This window comes from Chaetura pelagica, unplaced genomic scaffold, assembly GCF_000747805.2.
Source record: "Chaetura pelagica isolate M959 unplaced genomic scaffold, ChaPel_1.0 scaffold76, whole genome shotgun sequence".
In the NCBI taxonomy this organism is placed as follows: Eukaryota; Metazoa; Chordata; class Aves; order Apodiformes; family Apodidae; genus Chaetura; species Chaetura pelagica.
The window spans coordinates 11,537,050-11,559,658 of NW_009970723.1; the positions used below are offsets into that span (position 1 = coordinate 11,537,050).

At 35.2% G+C, this 22,609-nt stretch overlaps 1 protein-coding gene across 1 annotated transcript in view; it reads left to right on the top strand.

The window, feature by feature from the left end:
* Window positions 1-22,609, top strand: part of RIMS2 (regulating synaptic membrane exocytosis 2) — a 303,972-nt gene that overhangs the window by 113,857 nt on the left and 167,506 nt on the right. The window contains 3 exon segments of the mRNA XM_010006466.1: window positions 6,329-6,459; window positions 9,127-9,298; window positions 9,847-10,000. Coding sequence (XP_010004768.1) covers window positions 6,329-6,459; window positions 9,127-9,298; window positions 9,847-10,000 — 457 coding nt within the window.

Here is a 22,609-nt window from a genome sequence, read left to right on the forward strand (position 1 = left end):
CTACACGAATTAGGTTGTCCAAATGTTTCTGTTTATACCTATTTGTTTCATTGCTCTGGACAGGAAATGCACGTCTTCATTCTTGCTTGTGTCTTCTTGTTAGTCTGAAACTGATCCTGGTGATAAATGTCCCAGATTCTGGCACAGGTTCCTCTTCCACACTTCTCTCCATGTCATTCCATTCATTTACTTGCTCTTGTATCACTGGATCACTTAAAACCTGTCATTATAATTTTATTGGGAAGGCAACCACTCAAATTCCTTTTTGTCATACCATCTGCACTTCTCCTGAACTTTTATTAGTTCCACAATACTTGGAAAAAAAAGCATATTTATTTTCTGAACTTTTAGATTCAGTTTAGCATACCAGCATTTTTCTAACTTACTTTGTGAGTGATACTTTGTGGTATCTTCGTAGGGAACAATCTGTTCTCAAATTTCCGTTTTCCATGCAGTAGAGCCTTCTTTTGAGCCAGAGTTAAAATTAAATCATTCTTTAAAAACAACAACAACAACAACAACAAAAATTCTAAATTCAAAAATTTCAGACATCCTTTTTGCTTTAATACAGAATGTCAGTATATTTGATTATGTATAAAAATGTGTGTGCTTATATTTTGCATGATTGAAATCAAGATGTAGCCACTAAAAAAATAAACTTTTAAAAGAAAAGTAGGTTGGGGCAGCCTGAATACCTCCATAATTTTCTGGCTTACATATCCTAGAAGCTCTTAAGTTTGACAGCCTGCTCTTGTACTTTTTCCAGCGTATCAGACAGCAACTGAAGCAGACAGTAATCATAGTTTGGTTTAACAACTCTCAGTAGTCAGGAACATCCATAGCTCACCTCAGCTATGCTGAAGACTTTACCACCTCAGAGCAGTTTCTGCATCTACATGAGCTTAAGTCCAAATAAAATTATTGCTGTAAACATTTATAAAAATAAACTGAGAATTTTCTTTTTTTTTTTCTTTTTTTTTAAACAGCAGATCCTGCTGTTATAACTCTAGTTGCAGAATAATGCAAGAGAGAAAGCAAAGAAGTATCTCAGTTTCAAAATATTACACTGAAAAACAGCTATGTAGGTTACATGAAGAATGATATGATACTGAACAAGAGACTAACAAAAATGCCTGGCCAGCTGTCTTTCAAACCCAGTGGTGTCTGAGTAGGCTGTGGTGGTAGAAATTAAGCTGCAGGGCAGGCGGTCTCTCCTAGTGGCACAAGTTTTATCTCTTTTCCATGAGCTTCATGAAGCAACTCTCCTATAACAAATAAAGAAAGAAAACATGGCATAGAATTAAAAACTTACAATATTTTCTGTTTCCAAATCAAAAGTTATCACTTAATATATGTATGTGCTGTACACAAAACCACATTAGAATTGCATAGTTAAGCAAATGGCCAAACATTAGTGAGCCGGAATATAGGAAGTGGAAATTATAATAATATCTGTATTTTCTTAACTGATTTCTCTTATGCATATATATTCAAGGAGGAGTTCTAATTACATAATTATTTATTTTCTAGAACTCTGACTTCAGTCAGGGCTCTGAAAGTAGTTCATAGTTAAGATGAGATCTGAAAGAAAAAAGAATTAAATAAAGTAAACTGAATTAACTTATGCTAGCTTCAAATATGTCTGAGGTGCCTCAGGCAGTAACTCAGACTTGTACAGTTGAAGGAAAGAACTAAATACCTCAGTATCTGTAGTGAGTGATCCAGCCCAAATAAGGGACAGCTATTCCCACTAACTGTATTTGAAACTTAGGCTACTCCAAAGGGTGAGTTGATTTTCCAGGGGGAGACATTGTCTTCTGAGGCTACAGAGAACCAAAGAGGTATCTGCATCCTTGCTTAGGATGCAACAGCAGCTGTCAGCTTTTTATATACTTCTGTACGTGTAGGACACTCATTTCAGAAACAGGACATCTGATATTTAAGTCCTTTTTAGGCTGAAGAGATCCAACTTGTCTCCCAGAAAGTGCCTTTATGATCAAACTATTGCACATTCTTTTCCTCTTTGGAATACAAAGTCTCATCTGAAGCTGAGATACCGTGTGGCTGGGAATATGTTTGTGGTGATAGCAAAGAAAGCTTAATTTTAGTGTGGCAGATTCCAGACCTGTTACCCAGAATGCATAATGATCTTGTGTTAGACCACTATTAAAAACCAGAAAGAACTGATAAAGCTGGGATGAGACCCTCATCTGCTTCTACCTGATGTCTGTTTTCATCACTTCACTGCAGAAGAACTCTTGGTTCTTGTTCTCTGTATGGCAGGTATTCTTACCGGGAAGCCTGTCTCAAGGAATGCAGCAGGTGCTGGACCACCCTGAGGCTGACAGAGCATTTCACAATTTCAGGATGCATTGAGTTTAGATGCCTGTTCACATGAATATAGGTTACAATGGAAGTTTAATCAAGTATTTGGTGCACATCTGCCTAGGGAATAAAAGTATTATAAGCATATGTGTGGCAAAGAAGTTTCCAGGACTTCAACACAAAGCGGAAAGATCTTTAGAGAACATTCAGGTTGAATCACTTTCTAAGTGAATTTTAGGGGCTTATATCCTAAATTATCTAAGTCAACAAAATCCTATTTATGAAGTCTTTTACAGGTGTTAACCTCCATGTTAGTATCAGTCAGCATGGTTTTCCTGTGGTGCATTTTATATGTTGTAATTTTAGCCTTCCCTTTCCTTCATTTACAGCAGCATTGCTTTGTTATTGTTGCTTACATGTTTTAGTCTTTTAAAAGTGCCATTCCTGCATATGTTAAAAACACTGCAGTTTTCAGATTCTGCTCTGTTAGTCATCTACTTAAGTCTTTGAATATCCGAAAAAAATTTTTTACTGTAAGAGTGACAGAGCACTGGAACAGACTGCCCAGGGAGGTTGTGGAGTCTCCCTCACTGGAGACATTCAAAACCCACCTGGATGAGTTCCTGTGTGATGTACTCTAGGTGACCCTGCTCTGGCAGGGGGGTTGGACTATATGATCTCTCGAGGTCCCTTCCAGCCCCTAAGATTCTATGATTCTTTCAGTGCTAAGCATCATACCTGTACATTCTTGTAGGAATTTCAATCTGTGGATTGAATAAATAAATGTTCTCACTTTTTGGTGTTAGGAACCTTTTCTGCATGCTACTCAACATAACTATAAAATAAAAGCATATTTTCCTCATCAGCTTTTCTGATATTCATGTGTTGTCCCATGTTATTTCACAACATAAAATAGATATAAAATTCTAGGAGGTATTGTAAGTTTGTCCTGCATTTATTAATTAGAAAGTGAGAAATTATGAACAGAGTCTTGGACAATGAGGTTCTGTCCTTGCATAATACACACCTCAGACTTCAATTCCAGTTCTTTATTTAGCACTACAAGTCAGGCTCCAGGGTCTTATGCCAGGTTCCCAGACAATGACGAACATGCAATTTCTACAAACCTTTTGAAATGTTTTAAGAGATCAAACCCACAATAACCAAGAGTTCTGGGAAAGAGGAAGGTATGCAAGCTAGTCCTCTTGGACCTCACCTGGCTGTCTTAAATGGCAATCTTTTATCTCCTTGTAAATAGAAAAGACATGGATCTTGTAGGAAAATAGCACACCATCTGAATATTGTCATAAGATTTATGCATAGGAGAGTCAGAATTAGATCAGTCTTATTCCCAAACTAATTTTCCATGTTCAGTATGCTTGATTCTCATTTACTTGTCATTTTCCTTGACTTCTTGTCAGATTTTCTTTCATGCCAGTCACTCTGTACAACATATTTTGTGCCAGTTACAAAATGGTTCATTTTTCACCTTGTTCCATTTCTCTTGTTTAGTCTTTTTGCTGCATAGGTCTTCTATGCTCCCTGACAGTAATGGTTCTGTTCTTCCTGTATTTCACCAAAAAACATCCCATATCTTTTACTTTCCCAGTAATTCTAAAAGAGTTTCTGTTTTGTCCCTTGCTCCTTCTTCTAACACCATGAGAATGCAATCCTGTCCTCTCCTCCATGGGATTCTTTGTCCATTCTCTCACTCCCAGTTTCTTCCTTTCTTCTCTTTGCATCTAAGTCAAATGACTTATTGAGTTACAAGTACCTGTGCTGTGATAGCAACGTGAGTACAGGAAGGAGAGATCCTTCTGGTCGTAATACTGCCTCCTGACCTTTTCTGTAAGAAACCAAATTACAGGGAAAGTATGCTCATAATGTACAAGTTTTTTTCAAATATTTTTCAGTAGATTAAGAGAAAAGTAGATGTAAGTTAATAGGAATTTCAAGCTCTTGTTCTAAAACACAGTTGTCTGAGCATCTCAAAGAAATGATATCAGGCTGTTTAACTTTCTGCTAGAGTCATTCTCCAAATATTTTGGCTGGAGTTATATCATAAAAATCCAGTCTGAAACAAATATAGTGAAAAAATATTTTGCTTGAATATGAACACATAACTCAGGTTTTATTTTTGGCACCCATATCTGAATTATCTCACCTTCCCTCAGTCACAGTTTGTGATAGTGTCTGGGTAACAAACATATTGCATTCTGCATAAGAAGAATATTTTTTTCCCAAAAATGCAGATGAAGATGACTATCTTCAGTGCTACTTCCCTTGGGGTGTGGGACTAACCAAGTCTGTCCTTTGCTCAAGGACTCCCAAGACAGCCTGCAGGTGGATGCTTTTACTCTCAGAGAACATTTAAGTTGACTTACACTTCAGTGATCATTACAGCTTTGCTTTGGATTCAGACAGTTGGTGCAAAGCTTTCTGTTTGTGATCTGTACCTGGATGAAGATACCTACTAGTCCAGATAATTCTTTTCATTGCAGGAGTGTAGAAACAGCATCTAGACTCTTGAATCTAATGTATTTAGGAAAGTTTTTCTCATAGTTTTCTGCTCCAGTAGTCACAGAACTACTTTTGGTACCATAAACCTATAAAGTCAGTAGTTGGGCTAATGGCACGATAACAGAGGTCAAGTATCTTCCCCCTTTTAATATCCATTCAAACACTGCTGTCTGGTGGCTGCAGGAGTTGGAAGATCTAAAGTAGTGGAGAAGGAAGAAGTACACTGCCACTATTGAACAACTCGGCTTGTCTTAGTGTCATTACACTAAAGTGTAATGAATGGCAGAAAGCTAATTCAGCCTCTTGTTGGTTGGTCAAAAGTCTTGAAAATTGCATCAAGAGCTTTCTTTAAGTGACTGAAATGCTGAAGACATGCTATGACAGCAGATGTCACCCTGTCTCCAAGATTATGTGAGATGGGCCCCACAGAAAGTGTACCTTCCCCTAATTATGTTCAGCGTACCTAGGGTATATTTATGCCTGAAGGTGCAGTGCTTGGTTAGGTGTGGAGCTGGGGATTATCCCTCTGTTACCCTTAGTTTCAGGCAGGGTCAGTGTTTTCATTTGAATGTCCTAGTTTCTTCTCTGTCTCGGCAAAGTTCCCATAAAAAGAGCCTCCTCTATCAGGTGTAGTTAATGATACTGCAGTGGTACCACCATTTAATGACTCCCTGGCTATTTGGAAAGTTTTATTTCATCCTAACTTCACCACTTACCCCTTCCACAGGGAGTGCTCTGAAGTATGTATTATCCTTTCCTTGGATAATATATTTGCAGCTATAGTATTCAAACTGAAACAGCTAAACTGCAGTTTCTAATGAATGCCGTTAAAAACAATAGCAAACCAAGTCTAATAATAATTTTTATGGACGAGTAATAGTACGCTTTGCCTTGTTGTTGCTGAGTTGGACTGTGAAGAGGGTTGTACTTATGAGCCTCCCTGTCTTATAATTTCTGGGGGACTGATATGATTTCAGCATGAGTCTCTGCACCTTGAAAAAAATAAATTAAAAAAAATAGAAATATTTATGGTCTTATCCCATAGTCTTTCCAGCACAAAAGGACATGAAAAATTCATTCATCCATTGTACATAAACTCAGAAATGCGTATCTATGAATACCATACATCAGTAATGCAAATAATACAGTATCGCTGCCAAGAGAGGGAAAAGCTAATCAGAGCACCATGAGAAAAACAATTAGTATGAAATAATTGTACAGGGTGGGGTTTTTTTTTGTGTGTGTGGTTTTTTTTTTTGTTTGTTTGTTGTTGTTTTTTTTTAAAGAGTAATTCCTGGTAAATACTGAGGCTATTACAGTATAAATTTATTTTTATGCTTTGTTATAAATACAAAGTAGAACATGATGTTTTCTGCTTAAGTAACCAATACAAATAGAAGCATATATGTAAAATTAATTTAAAGGATTACTATGCTACTTTGCTGTAGAAATGAGTTCACTAACTAAGATTTTCTCATTACAGATAAAACTGTGGTATGACAAGGTTGGTCATCAGTTAATAGTGACAATATTGGGAGCAAAGGATCTTCCTTCAAGGGAAGATGGGAGGCCAAGGAATCCCTATGTTAAAATTTACTTTCTTCCAGACCGAAGGTAGGGTGAACACAAAGACAAAGAACATTTGAGTAAGAATTAGTCTGATACTCAGATGGCACGGGCAGCAGAGTTTACTGGTAATGCATGTGCAGAAGAATCTTATGGTTTGGAGGCTCTTTACTGAACATGGTGTGTGGCAGCAATGGGTCTTTGAATACTAAACACGAACTCACTGTCACTGGATATTTTATTAAATACTGAATAGAAGAGGAAAGGTAAACATCTGTCATGGCATGGGGTTCTGTTGTTTGTAAATAATTTTGTTAGTGTTTTATAATGCCCTTATTTACTATGACAATTATTCCTGTCTAGTGCAAAGAAAATGCTACAAAGTTAGATTCACAAATTTCTGGACTATTTAGTCCAGCAGTGTGGACATCTGAAACCCATAATTTCAGAAGACAGTATAAGTGAGTTAAGACTAAAGGGAACTCATCTGACAACCCCTAGATGCACCTTCAAAACTTCCCCCAAAGCACAGGATTTGTATTAATCTCGACTGATATTATAGATACATTTAGGGAAAATTAAACTGCAGTAAGGACCTTATTCCTGAATAGCTCCTTCATTTTCAGTCCATGATTTTCTGCCATTTCCACTTACATAGTGGGAAGATCAGCAAAGGGGATAATGAATTCCCCAGCTGATTTTTAAAAATTGTCATTTCCTTAGATTATATCAGTAGGGGAAAATGTTTAGCTTTATTTTGTAGTGTATCAATAAAATAATTTACCCTGACTCCGTTTATAGAAGATTGATCAGCATATTGCTTAGTCTGTAGAATAGGATGTAACTTTATATTTTTAAATCTTTTGCTTTTCCTAATTTCTAAAACAGGGAGATGTTAATTATCTTCAGTATGAAAATACTAAAAATTTTCCACTTTTATACTGTACAATGTGCTGTGTCATTGATGAAAACAAGATTTTGGATAGAATATCTTGAGCTCATCAGTATTTGAACTGTTGGACTAGATTCTTAGTTTATTCAAATTGCTATAGTGTATTTGGAGTTGCTGAAGCTGTGCTAAACTGACAATCAGATCTGCTTAAATTCTCTTATCTGCTTTTTCAAGATTAAGTAAGCTACCAAAAATATCTATGTCAGAATGCTTCACAGCGTAAGTTGTAAGAACTAAAAATACATGGAAGAGAAATATTTCTTTAAATATTTCCAAGGATACAGGTACAAAAAGTTACATAAAATGAAATTTTTATTATGCTATGCTGGTGTTTCCCTATTATATGAAGTATTCAGAACTTTTTCTTTAATTACTGTATGTGTTTTCTATCACTCATATAAGAATCAGCAGTTTGTCTTTTGAATTGTGGGGTTTTTCTGACATACAAATTAATGTTAATTTCCTCAGAAGTCAAAGCTAAGTAAGCAATAATATATTTGTTGTGTACTTGCAGAAAACGTGCTAGAGGTAAAACACACTTAAATAAGTCAAGCGTTAAACTAGATGAAGATACTGAACTGTTTTTGATTAAACAAATTTCATTGAAAAAGCTTGTCCAATGTAACTTATTTCTGTTCTTAAGGATAAACAGTTCTTTAGCTTAATGGAAATAATGACATTACTTTGTTTTTACAATGTGTCTAAAATATTTCTTAGTTATTATTTCATCCAGCTTCTGTTTCAGAAATACAATAACTATATTACAGTTGCAAGTACTAGCAAACAGACTGTATCTGCATTGCCATATTAAAAAATCTACATCAATTAGTATCACAGTTGCACTATGCAGCAATCAGCAGGTTTGCAATTAAGCATTGTTATGAGAACTCTAGTCAGTATTCTCAGTAGGAGATGTGTGGGGTTTTTCCAGTGAAATGTGTTTCCATCAGAAAAAAAATATTCTTTCAAGCAGAAGTATTCTGCAAAACACATTGCTCTGAACAACACCCTGGAGCCAGAACGAGGACTTCCTTGTTAGCCTTGCATGGAGACCTCATTGGGCTCCAAAATGTAAGGTCAACCTTGTAGTGGAGATCCACCTTCCAGCTGGGTGGGTCCTTGAGGTGAGCCAAAGGATTTCAGAAGCTGTTTTGAGAACACTGTTCCTTCCAGTATCACTGGAAAAAGACATGTAACTCATTCTCAGGGCTTTTGGTTTCCCAGCTGTGGAGCTCTTGGTCAAAAAATCCCTGTGAAGAAGGCCCTGCACCACCCACGGCTCCCTGACAGTTCCTTCATGCAGGCCAGTGGCTCCCCTGGCTCTGCAGTTTAAGAGTCAGATGCTGCAGGACCGGAAGCTCAAGTGAACCAGCTGGCTCATTTATCTGAAAAGCAATTTGCTGTGGCCAATGTTGTCTGCATACATGTTCTACCATCACATTCTGTCTCATAGAAATCCCATTTACAGAAGTATATTTTGCTTTATAAAATGCTATTTCCAAAACAAGCATATTAAAGCATTTTTGTTTCTTAAGGAACTTAAAACTGGAATAGGCACAAGAACTGGAAATCACCTAGTTTTATTTTTTAATATGGAGTTATAAATTATCCTCAATATATGTCCTGAACTTTATTATAAAGGACTAATCCCATGTAGTATATAGTGCCCATAATACTGCAAGATATAAGATTTCCTACTTTCCATGATATACTTATTACAGTATAACAGTCTTTTGAACATTTTTTAATTGTCTTCTTTTCAGTGATAAAAATAAAAGAAGAACAAAAACAGTAAAGAAGACATTGGAACCTAAGTGGAACCAGACATTCATTTATTCTCCAGTTCATCGGAGAGAGTTTAGAGAACGAATGTTAGAAATTACTCTTTGGGACCAAGCACGAGTTCGAGAGGAAGAAAGTGAATTTTTAGGAGAGGTATTAAATTATTGGTAGTTATTATACAAATACAATTGCTCACATATTCATGTCTAGATACAGTATATTTGGAAAAAAAAAAAAAAAAAAGCAAAGCTAAACTGGTTGATGTTGTAGTATTTGTCCTTGTTTCACTTAATAGTAAATGGTGATCTCATACCATGTACTACTGACATAAGATTCTGGGTTTTTTTGTTTTAGTACAGCATGCACGTTTTCTCAATTTCTTTTAGAATTGTTCGTTAAAATCCATATCGTACATAGTTATATTTTTCGAAAATGTTGAAATATGCTGACTAACGTACTGCAAGATATATGAATGTTTTGAAAGTTGTCATCAGGTAATAAAGGTTTTGTGAAAGATTTTTGGTATATTTAGTGTTGCAAAAGGCACAGAACTCCTTTCATCTTAAAAGAAGGTTTTAATAACATTTCAGACAAAGTTCTTTACGATAAGAGAATAATAGAATAAGATTTATGAACATACCTAATTTTAAATGTTCTGTTGTGTAATGCTTTCCTACTTTTAACTGTGTTTTCTTTTTTAGATTCTTATTGAGTTAGAGACAGCATTACTAGATGATGAACCTCACTGGTACAAGCTTCAAACGCATGATGTCTCTTCATTGCCACTTCCCCATCCCTCACCATATTTGCCACGCAGACAACTCCATGGCGAGAGTCCCACGCGGAGGTTACAAAGTAGGCTGTTAGTTTTACTAACTACTAACTATTTAATTTTAATTCATGTGTGAAGTATATTAAATTCTCGCAGATGGGCAGCTGACAGAATTTGTGTATTCATTCGTAACTGTTATTAATTTGATCTTTTATGATTTCTGACATACTACAAATGGAAATATTGAAAATAGAGTATATACAATAAGATAATAAAAATAGATACAAAAGAATAAAGCAGTAAAGGATGAAGATCCGTTTCCATAATACTTCATTGTTTCTCTAGTTTAACTACTGAGTATTGTCAGTCATTTAAAACTATCCTTCACTAAATTAAATTTGTAAAATGTCAGTTGACGCTGATAAAAAGTGCCAGAAAACAACAAAAGAAGCAAACAAAAAAATGAACAACCCAAAAACTATTTCTGAGAATTCTGATTGGTTTTTTTTGGTGTGTGCCAGTGTATATGAGTGCAAGTGCGTATGTTACACACAAACACACAGAAAAATATGCACATGTAGCAACATAAACAAGCTTGGATATTTTTGACAATCTATGTGGATTCCCTATTAAATTATCCCTTGTATATGAGTATGTAAAATAGTTGACAGTTGCTGTGTCTGTGCACTGGATGGTGAGAAGAATTAAAATGCTCCATATCATAATATTCAGAGATAGATACATTAAGAGACAGTTACAGTACAGAGCCTTCAAACTATAAGATTAGACTTACCTGGATAAGGAGGAAAGAAATAATGGTTAACAGGTAAGGGGTTCTGTTTCAGTTCAGTCCTCTTCAGTCTTCTCTAGTACTATGCCTGTTGTTTAAGTGAAGTTTTAAAATTATCTTTCTTCTTTGTTTTCTGCCATCTTGTAAAACATTTTAGGAAGTAAAATTTTCCATGTAAAATAAGTTCTGCAGAGCCGCTGGACATTTCAGTATCTGTTTGTATGTGAAGGTAGTAAAATTGTGGTTTCCAGGAAATATTCAGTCCTGTCTGTGCAATAAATAACTGCAATGAAGAATGAATAAAACAGAAACTGCTTTAATTTGGGAAAGATTGTAGTAATATGTGACTTAAGATCTGCTCAATTATATTGACTCAAATTTTGAAAGTCCATAATTTTGTTTTAATACTAATAATGTGCTCAACTGAACAATCTTCTATGCCTATATGGAAATGTAGAGGGAAGGACTTATCAAAACTTCTAATTTGGTGAAACCCTAAGATTTGGTGTAGAAGTCCTGCTTTTCAGTGACAATGACATAGTGTGACTGTTCTCAGAGTGATGCTTTGACACTTTGAGGTTCTAAGAACTTCAGCCAAATAAGATGTTCGCTATGATTGCTGGAGAATTCACATACTCCTAAAATAAATTATGCTATTTGTATTTGTACTGAGATTAGGATCCCACACAGAAGGATTTTCCTTAGTGTCCCTAATGTCCTGGTAATATATGCACTACTTTAATCCTTGTGTGTCATAAACAATTTAAACATGTGGTTTTACGTGTACAGAACAAGATATCCTGGAATTAAAATTTGTCCTTTCTGGGGACTAGAAAGGCATCCAAATGGAAATTTAGCATCTGGTCAGAGTTCTGTGATGGTAGCAGAATCCACTTAGCAGTTAAAAACATACCTTGTTTTTGTTTTGTTTTGGTTGGTTTGGTTTTAAATTGGTCTCACACCTCTGGAATGGAAATACAAGTATTTCTTGGTGTTCAGGGAGGTAACTGAATATCTTATTGGAGTTAAAGAGAACTCAGTTGGACAAGACCATAAGCAATGCAGTATAAATTGACCAAGCTTGAATGAAGAGGTGACCTCCAAAAACCCCTTCCCAACTTAAATGTCATCACCAGTGGACTGATGAAGGGCAGACACATCATATGACTGTTTACCTTCACTAAGTAAAATATTGATAATATGTTAATAAGATATAGAAGTCTGGTTAATTTCCTTTTTTTTTGGTTTTGTTTTGTTTTGGGTTTTTTGTTTTTAATGCACATCTTAGAACACTTAGAACACTCTTACACAATTGGCTGCTTTCAATTTCTGGGGCTGCAAAATCTGAGCAGTTCAGTCCTCCCACCTTTAGTTCATTACTGTGATGCCTCTATCTGTAGAATTAGTGAGTACAATATGAAATACTTTATTGCATGCCCCCCAAAATTGTTAGTGTGAGAAACAAGAGACATATTTTGATTACAAAGTTGTTTGTTGTCTGTATAAATACACATCTACACATCTAAGCTTTGTTATCTTCATGATTGCCAAGTTGCTATAAATACATAGATTTGAAGACAAGGCTTAAATATTATTCTCCGAAGGTAGTTTGAAAGAACCACCTACACTTACACTTACTTCTGTTCTCTTTTTAATATCACTGAATTGTAGTGTTCCTGATGAAAGCAGACTGTCAGCCCTTAAGGCTGAACTCCTGTATTTACAGATAGCCAGTAGCAAAGTGCACACTTCCCCACAGAGCCCATATGCCGTTTTTTAGGAACCAGATTTCAAAGACAGTAGCTTAGTTTCTACATATGTTGTGATACTGACTGATGTAAGCCAGCTGTCCACCTTTTCTTGCCCAGTCCTCTGATCCATACAATCCATTAGTTTCCTGATGAAGGATCTTTATCATGCTTTTCCTTCATATTTTTGAAAGACATCTACTTTGAGACTGGACCTAATCTAGAACATAGGATTATGACTTATTGGGTTTTTCAGGTAATTACATTTCAGATTTTCATAACCTGACTGTTTTTCAGCCAAATAGTGTATTTTAAACTTTGTCTTATGTGAAATTTGAGGTAATGAGTAGGTCTACTTTACTTACCATGTTGAACTTTTGAAGTAAATTTTTTAAATGGCTTAATTTTCTCTAACATTTGACATAGAATCAACCCTACACTGAGAATTAGAGACAGCATTAACTGGAATTACAGACAACCTGAAGTTCTTTTTATATTACCTCTGAAAAGAGTTTGTAAAAAGAAAATATTATTTTTAAAAACATTTGGGAATTACTGTTGTTGGTTAGGCCACAGTTTTATTATTCCATCTGACATTAGATAAGAGGCTTACTACAGATTACATTGCAAACTTAATGTGGTTTGAATGTTGTGTTCATAGTTATTAGGATCAAGGGGATGGAAGTTGGTGTTACTATTCACTGAGAACCGATAGATAAATCAAGCAGAGTTTATATTGTGGGATCACAAATAAAAAATTCCTTCCTCTCTGCGTAACCCAGAGTACAGAGGTAACAGACATCAAATTGGATAAGAGAGGTTCCTATTCAGTCTTTTACAATTATGTCCATGTAATATGGGCATTTGTGCAGTGTGAGCTGGTATTGTTTAGTTGATAAATAATCCTCAGTTATTGTATATTTTGAAGAACGAGAATTAGGTTTAGTTTTATATTGACTCCGAATTGGTTTTAGAAGCAGTTTTTGTTTTACTTCAAGGATTTTACGAATTTCCCAATTACTTAGGATTAAAGAGAAACACTAGTTTCCTGAGTCAGATTTTGCAGCTTTAAAACCAATCTGTCTAAATTATTCATCTGTAGACCACAGAGAATGGGTACATAGTGTGAAGTGCCAAAACAAAGAAGCATATCTATATAGAGCAGTGGAAGAAGAGCTTTTAATTGCCATGAGAATGCACAAAATAGTTTGAAAAAGAAAAGTGAAATTTTATAAGTTGTGCATCCTCAGTAGGAGAAAAGTAGTAGATTTATGTGAGATAAACTCGGCTGAAAACAATGTCAAAGAGATTTTAGAAATGCTGAGTGTTTGGCAATCAACTGACCATTGAAACAATCAGGATCAAAGTATGGTAAAAAAATAGACTGTGAAGTAACTTTCTTTTAAAGGGAATGTGACTTTCATTACTTAAAGAATTAAAGTAATTGATTACTTCTTTCACTGAGTTTTGTGATTCCTATGGCATATAAAAAAATATGGAGGGAGAGAAATTACAGTATTTAAATTGTGAGGAAGAAAATTGAGTATAGTTATGTTCTGTTAAGAAATCTGCATATTGTGTCAAAAAATTACCTATAATATTCCTTTTCCAAATCTTACTTTAAAAAGTTCTATAAAGCACAAGCATAAGCAAAGGTGTTTGAATCACATGTCAAGTTTTTCTCAGCTTTGTCATATTTTTACATTTTATGGATTTAGACTATATTTTCTGGTGCAATGCTGAGACCTTTATGCACTAAAAATTAATACATCTCACTAGGAAAAAAAAGTTGATAGGCTGAATTCACAAGTAAAGGATCCCATTGCTTATAAATCTTTGAAAAAACACTTCTAGATGGACTTCTTATTGCTGGGTGCTGAGGGTTGTGGGTTTTTTTTAAGTTCTAACAGTTAATTTGTGCAGTTTTTCCCATAACTTTAGTGTTAAAATTTTCGAGTCTGTATTGTAGAACATTAAGAGATACATTTGGTAGTACCAAATTCATTAAAATTTTAACAATAATTAATTGCAATGTAACTGAAACTTCAGACTGTGAAATCTGAGCTCGTACATTTCAAACCTGTCTTCCAATGAAGGCCATTGACTTTCTTGGAACTCTGTGGAGTCTCATTTTATTGTGGAATCAGGATCTTGCTGTATCAGCAATTTGCTTTTAGTTTCATGTGAATTTGGTAAGTCAGTATGATGATATTGAATCAATTTCACTGAATCTTACTTGAGGGAATTATAATAATGTTGTTCAGTGTTAGGTAAGCAAGTTGTACTTAGTGGAAACATGCATCACTGACTTTTTTTTCAAATTATAATATGGAGTATTTTATGATCAGTGGCACAGACTGTGAGTGATGAATGTATTATAAAAAATTTACTCTAGAGAGAAAGAATAACACTTATTTTTATCTTTCATCCTTCTTCCTTAATTTTTCCTTTCTTTTATGGAGCACAGGCATTGGGCATTCTATCTTAGTTTGCATGCATTGATGTTTTGTTCATAAAATATGTGTATATATATACCAATATTATATTTATTACACACCTATGATTTATTTATTATATTTATCTTACATCTATGGTTTATTAAATACTTTAATTAAAAGGTATTTAACATGATACAGGGGTGTCTGAAAGGCCTTAAACTGTAAAGATATTTTTCTTTTCCCTATTTATTTAATATGTCAATTCTGGACTGCTTGAAAATTTTAAAATAAATTTTATTTAATTGTAATTACACTACAAAAAGGCTTAAAATCCTGTTTTAAAGCTCTTTAAGGGAATTTGATTATTGTTGCTCTGGTTATTTGATAGAATCATGTTATTAAACTGCTCTTCTGTCATGTAATGGTGCCAGAAAACCAATATTCTCTGTTGAAATATCTCTGTGCATTTTTTCTCTAACAGTATCATATCCTGTTATCTTAGGTGCATTATTTACTCATGGACTGTCACTTTAATATTTTAGATGGTGTCTGTGAGCTCTTTAACTATAAGGAATATAAATATTAGTAATGTCTCCTTAATGGCAAGATACTAGTTATGTTATTCTGACTTCCTGGCTTCTTCCCATTACCTCATGGAAGTCACATTTACAAAATCTGGAAACACAAAGTAACAATTTACATTTCCATAAATGTCCACTTTTGCTTACTATTATATTGTCAATTTTAGAAAAAAATGCATGGCTGTATGGAAAGCTAAAATGCATAAACCATCCAGACTTAAGGAATGCAAGGAATAAATCAGATATTAGAAGTATTTACTTATTGTGCTCACATCAGGACTCATACATTTGCTGGTAACAATGACACATAGAGAATCTATTCATATATTTACCAAATCAAGATTTAGATGGAGACAGAAGGTTGACTGGAACATAATTTCTGAATCTATTAAATTTAGAGTAGGTTTCATATCTACATCTCAGGAAAATTCTGCCAATAACTTCCTGCCAAGGCAGTGTGCAGTAACTTTTAAGGGTAGCAGCTTATATGATATGCTTAGTTGAATGTGCATTTTGCCCTTAAAAAGTTAAAGGCTTATAGTAAACATGCAGTTATATTTCAGAACTGGAAATTGCTGTCGTATCCTCTGTGACCACTGTGCATAAGCCTTGATACAGAAGTGACTGGCATTTTTGTGGTTTAGTTTCTCCTACTCGAATTTTCTTGTTTTGAATGAATGTGGGCTACAATATCAAATTATTCGCTTTCAAGCAGCAGTTATAATGAAGTTTAAGGTTCTCATCATCCCTGTTACATGTATTGATTTCTATATTTTTCCCTGACACAACTTCATTTCAATATTTGTTTTCCAGAGAAAGGCTTATATTCATATAATTCAGGTAAATTTTCAGCATGACAGAAACGCTTATTGCTTCCATATGTATGCAAATTGGAATTTGGTATTTTATTGATGTGCTTTTGCTACCTATTATGCAGATGCTTAATTGCTTAAATGTTCCTTGGCTTTTCTTGTCTGCTTTTCAGTCATAGGTCTTTTGTTGGCTTTTGCTCTCTATTAATACCACAGTATTGATATTAAAGCAACACTATACTTGCTTTGCCTGCCTTTATTTTAGGTAGAGCTTTGGTAGGAAAACTGTAGTGAGCTTTTTTAACTATACTAGGAAAACGCTATTTTGCTCAAGCTATATCAGAAGGACCACAGTTATATTACTGCAGCTTGAGAACAAGTGTAAGTATTTTTAGAATACAGAACTGAAGTACTAGCAATGTTGGTATTTATACTGATACATGGTTTTACATTTTCTTTTTTATTTAAATACCCAGTTACAAATCTAGTTGCTATAGCTGAGAAGTTTGCCTTAATTAAATATAAATAAATTCATAATGCAGTTTTTACAATCTTACATTTTATAGTGCATTTCATGTGGGACTTCTTGAAGTTCCTGCAATTTTTATTACAGGCATCACTTTGAGAATTGGTTCATCGAATAATCTTTTAGTTATATTTAAAAATAGAAGCACACATCGTTAAGAATGTAGTTCCAATACAATGATGGAGAGAAACAAAAAGACACAGGATGTTTGTTGACAGTAGTGGAAACCATGGTTTCCATTACATCTACCTTTAGTCTCCCATGTTTCTTTTACTCCATTTTCTATTGAAATAGTCCCACATTCTTTTCATGTTTTACAATGTCTTCACATGGGAAGAGACCATGTGGACTGTGGCGACTCTGGGCTTGTGCATATGTGGATTAGCCAGAATTTTAGCTTGATGTTTCTTTTTCATTAAGATGTTCTGATTCTTCTCTCTTCTATCCAGCAACTATTTTCAAAGACCTGTAGGATTTGGTATTTATACTTCTCTGTCACTGTACATGAAATTGGGCAAAAAACTTAAAAAACCCTCTATAAAGAAAAGGATGAAGTGATAGATTGACATGGAGATAGTGGGACTGAATGATAAATTAGCTTACACAAAGAACTCTCAGGCACAGTCTGGATGAATATTCTTAAAACAGTTATTGTGAGACTAATTTTAGGGTTGCTTATATGACAGCTTTGAACACAGAATAATTACAGTCTATGCTAATTTACTTTAAGATGTTTTGAAGGTCTTCTGTGAGCTTCAGGCAAGGAGCTCATATCCATGCTTCACTACCTTTTGTTGTTCTAGTCCATTCTGGTAATCGTATTTGTTGGTCATATAGGCTTTAGTAGAGTTTTGAACCTCGTATGTTGGTCTTCTCTAAGCCCACATCATAAATCTCAAAGAGCATTATATAAAGCACAGAAGGTATTAATCTTACATTGTTTCCCCTGTATATTCATAATAGAGTGGAGCACAGCTCTGTGGCAGTTTTCAGTTGTCATGTAGAAGTCAGAAGATCTTTCAGAACTCTTCATAGTTCTTAGTTGCTTTGCATGAAAATATTCATGTTTGCATGTTGTTTCATTAATTTGAAATATTTCCAGTTATTTAGAATGTTATTTTGGAAGAAGATGTGATTATGTTGAAATAGAATAGAGCAGAACAGAATAGAATAGAAGCAACAATTATCTCATCCAACTACCTGACTGCTTCAGGGCTCACTAAAAGTTAAAGTATGTTATTAAATGCATTGTCCAAATGCATCTTAAACACTGACAGGCAAGGGACATCCAAATAAGGTTATCTGAAAATTTCTTCAGTGATTTCCAAATTCTTTTTATTCAGAAGTTCTTGAAACTTTCCATGGCCACCAACACTGCAGACCATTAATAGTTAACAATAAATTAAGTATTTGATTCATAAAATGTAATAAAATAACTCACTTTTTTCTTCACATTTACTGCTAGCCATGAAGATGAAAAACTGAAACATATTTTAGATTAAGAAACTATGGTATTTTAACTTTTTTTCTACCTAATAGAAAATTGTAAATAGGAAAAATAGTAAAATACTAAAAATGAAAAGTAATTTTTGCATTAATGTTAAAAGTAAAGAGCTTAATGTTTTTTAGGGGAGAGCTGGGGAGTGTGGGGGGGTTGTTGGTGGTGGTGGTTCTCCAACCCTACAGTAAAAGCTACAGTGCAAATGCTGTACACTTGCAGCTCTAGTGTGGACATGCTTTTGCAGAATTGTCATGCCAGCTGCGATGGTAGCTTGGGCAGCAGCAGTGGGGAAGGAGTAGGTAGGTGCAGGAGAGAAAGAGGATGCTGAGGGTTATTGTGTTCTGATGGGGAGATTCTCCACTATACCAAAGGTAAGCTGTGCCAGGAAAACAGTTTTATTGATAGTTTAAGGCTATAAAACTAAAACCTGCTAAAGTGAATAAGAATATATGTCTTGATTTCACTGGGGTTGAAGTTATGCTGAATTACGGAAAATTTTTATGACTCTTGCATAGCTAATCATATAGCATGGGGTCTAATGTGTCTCCAGCTGGTAGCTGTAATAACCATTAATTCTGGCGGGAAGCATTCAAAAGTCCATATTTACAATCTGTTACCAGGCAGAGACAAAATGGTGATAATATTCCTAAGAATGTTTCATTTATAAACAATGTTCCAGTGAAATGACAGTGAGACTTAATTAATGACATTTTTCATGTTCAGAATCCATCAAAGAAAAAGTTTATTACATGCAAACCATTGACACTAATGTGTTTATTGGATGCACCCAGTGGCCCAAGCGTTACTTTTTACTGAATGTTGAATTTTTTTTATTTAATCTTGCTCTCAAACTAAAGACCATATTTTATAACACGTCACACAGTTTAAGCTATTCATTAAAATACTAGATAGCAGTGTCATTAACAATATTCATTTGGAATTATTTGTGAGAATCTTCATTGTCTCTTTACCCGGATTAACTATGAATTGTTCTTTCTCTGCTTTACAAACTGTGGTTCAAATTACTTTGATAATGAAGTGGTGTTTTGAAAGGTGGGACTGAAGCCTAAATTTTCAAATTTACCTTGTCAATAGTCTAAAAAGAAAATTACTAGCTAAAATTAATATATAGCAGATGAAATTACTCTTTCAAAAGTTATTAAAAAAAAATTAAACTAAGCTGCCAGCAATTATACTGGTATTTTGAACATTCATTTCAATACAGGATTTTGAACTGTGCACTTTCAAGTTTGTTCCTGTCCTGGTTTGACTCAGGTTGGGCAATTAAGACAACCATAGACAACAACGCTCTCGATCCCCTCCCCTTCCCACCCAGGTAGGGAAGGAAACAGAGAATGAGAGAGAGACTCTCTGAATTGAAAACTAAACTACACAGCTTTAATTAAACACTAATGATAAAAGAAAATATGTACAACTATATACAAATATGTTCAGGTATGTACAAACCCCTGTTGCCTCCCCCTACCCCCAGCAACTCCCACAGCACCTCCTGAGCTGGAGCAGTCCTGAAAAGTCCTGGAGCTATGGGAGAGCAGAGTGATGAGGGTCAGGAGAGCTCGAGCCTGGGGATTGATGGTGGTGGATGGACGGAGTCCTCACCGGACGCCGGCCATGGATGGAAGAGAAAGGAAGGAGAAGCAGGAAGGAAGTTGTCTTCTGTGATCTCTGACCTTTCTCTGAGCTCCTGTAGATATATGGAATGGAATACCTCTGGCCAGTTTTACTATCTAATTCAGCCTCCTATGGGGGGGTCATAGACCTCTCCGTAGTGTCTGAGCCGGCAGAGTAAAGGTGGGACCTTGGAGTCCTGGCAATAACATAAACATTCTGGTATTATCTGTCCCAGCTTACTGAAGGGAAAAAAAAAAAAAAAAAAATCAGTAAAAGGAAAACTGACTTCATCCTGGCTCAAACCAGGACAGTTCCATATCTGAAGTTAGTAGAAGATATTTTTCCTTTGCAGAAGTTACATATTCCAGGCAGAACTTCTTGACGTTATATATTTAAAGATAAACCCAAGTAATTACTTCTGGTTTACATTTCTTGTGACTTCTTAACTGTCATTTAAATTTACATTTATAAGTAAATGTGAAATATTACTTAGATGTGATTATTTTTCAGTTTGTTGAAGTCTGTTAGTAGAGTTGGCTTAAAGGCAGCCTCTTGCTTGAGGAGATAGAATAGATGAACTGATCTGAACAAGCTTCATATCTTGTCTTACAGATACTTTTTGTATTTAAAAGATCTCAGCTGTTACAACAGACTCCTTTTTTTGCAGTAAAAAAGGTTGAAAGCCCTGAAATCTGATTCTTCTCTTGACTCTACTCTTTCTTTACTTCCATCCTTAGGGCACGTCTTGATCATGGCCCCTTCACTTTTCCATGCTCCCACTCTTCCTTGCAGCTTGAATGGGAATGAAAGCAGAGGTCTGTGTATAAAAAGCAAAGACAAAGATGGCCTCTAGATCCTGGAAGGTGGTATGGAGTTGAGGCATTAGGAAATTCTGGAAAAGAGGGATGCAGCTTGAGGGGACAGAGAGAGAAAGAGACCCCTGTCTTTTATACCTGTGGTCCATTGAAGCTTCTTAGTCTCTCTTTTCTGCCAGATGTATCCTGTGACTATAAAAATGTGTAATTTTAGCTTTGAAACTGGCAAGTCTAGGGCCTACTGTGACAACAGCTGGCTATTTTAATCCTCAAAGATGCAAATCTTTTCTCCAGAACACAGAAAATAATATTCTAAAAATGTCAAAGCAGATGTACTTAGCTGTAAATATAAACATACATAAATATCCATCTCAGTTTTAATTAATTAGATTCATTCATAAGGATGAATTAGAAGATGAATAAATGACATTCATTCAAATGACAGTTGATTCAGCCCTTTTACATCTTTCATGATACAAACCTTTCCAAGCATCCATGTGATGAGCATCAGCAAACTGCTCATTTGCCCTCATGCTCCCATTCCACAGTCCTCTCTCTCTGGTAGAGCCTGAGGGATGTTATTGGCATCTCCGCACAGCAGCCACAGTCCCACTGCCAGATCAGTACCAGGGTTACCAGAGGCCAGAATAGCACTCATCTGCTCTTGTTTTGGGAACTTCTGCCTTTTGGATGCCATCCAAATCCCAGCCAAACTAGTAGGATCCTTTTACTTTGTGTTTAGTCACAATTATTGTCCTTGGTTAATTTTTTTGTTTAGTGCCTAAGGAGATTGGAGACTAATTCTTGTGCCCGCTAGCATGTATATCATGCCACTAGAAGGCTCTGCTGAAATGGCAGCAGCAGCAGTGTCACAGGTGAAATGAATGCTCTTTCTCTGGAAAGTAAGAGTGGTTTCATTGGGCCTCAGTGATACTATAATTAAAATAATCAGATTTAATTTTGTATATGCCAGACTTAATTGCTTTTAGAAATCCTGATTCTCAGAAAGTCCATTAGGAGGCTGAAAACTTCTCCTTCACTCCTGTCCTGATTTTTCAGGTTTTCTCAAGTGCTAATTGTGGTCACTTTCTTGCTAATTCTTGTTTTAGATAAGGACTTCTTGTTATTTCTTCCCTTTCTTCCACCCCATTGCAGCATGGCTAAACTCTTAACAATAAATTGAACTAATAATTCTACCATGTAAGAATTACAGTTCCCTTGTACTAATTTTAATTTCCTGTTTGCAAGGAAACCCCCAACCTTTACTGCAATTAAATAACAATTATTAACATTGCTCTACTGGAAATTCATAATGTAATGGTAGGCTAGATCGTGTTTTCTAAGAATTGAGATATATTACACTTATAACATTTTCTAGTTGAATAATTTTAATGGAGAAATTTTTATGCCAAAATATATAGGCTGCAGTCTAGTTTATAAATTCATACACTTACATCTTGATTGCTGCAGTCACTTCTGACTTCTCATAAAAGGCAAAGTAGAGCTAGAAATCATGCAAATACAGCAGGAACAATCAGAAATATGAAACAGTTTGCTAATACAGCTCAAAAAATTACAAGACTGCAGGAGAATACAGAATGTTTGTTGATGTTTCTCAGAATGCAAATCTTGTCTGAAATAATGTAATAGAAATAAACCAGAGGGAAGTCTCTTTCACACAATGCACAATTAAACTGCAGGACTTACTGCCATAGCGTATATTAGAGGCCAAGAGAATACTGTGACTCAAAAATAAATTATATGAATTTGTGGAGAATGGGTTGTTTGATGACTTGTGGTATACAGGTTGACGTAGTAGAAGTCCCAGTTGCCAGGACCCCATCCTGCT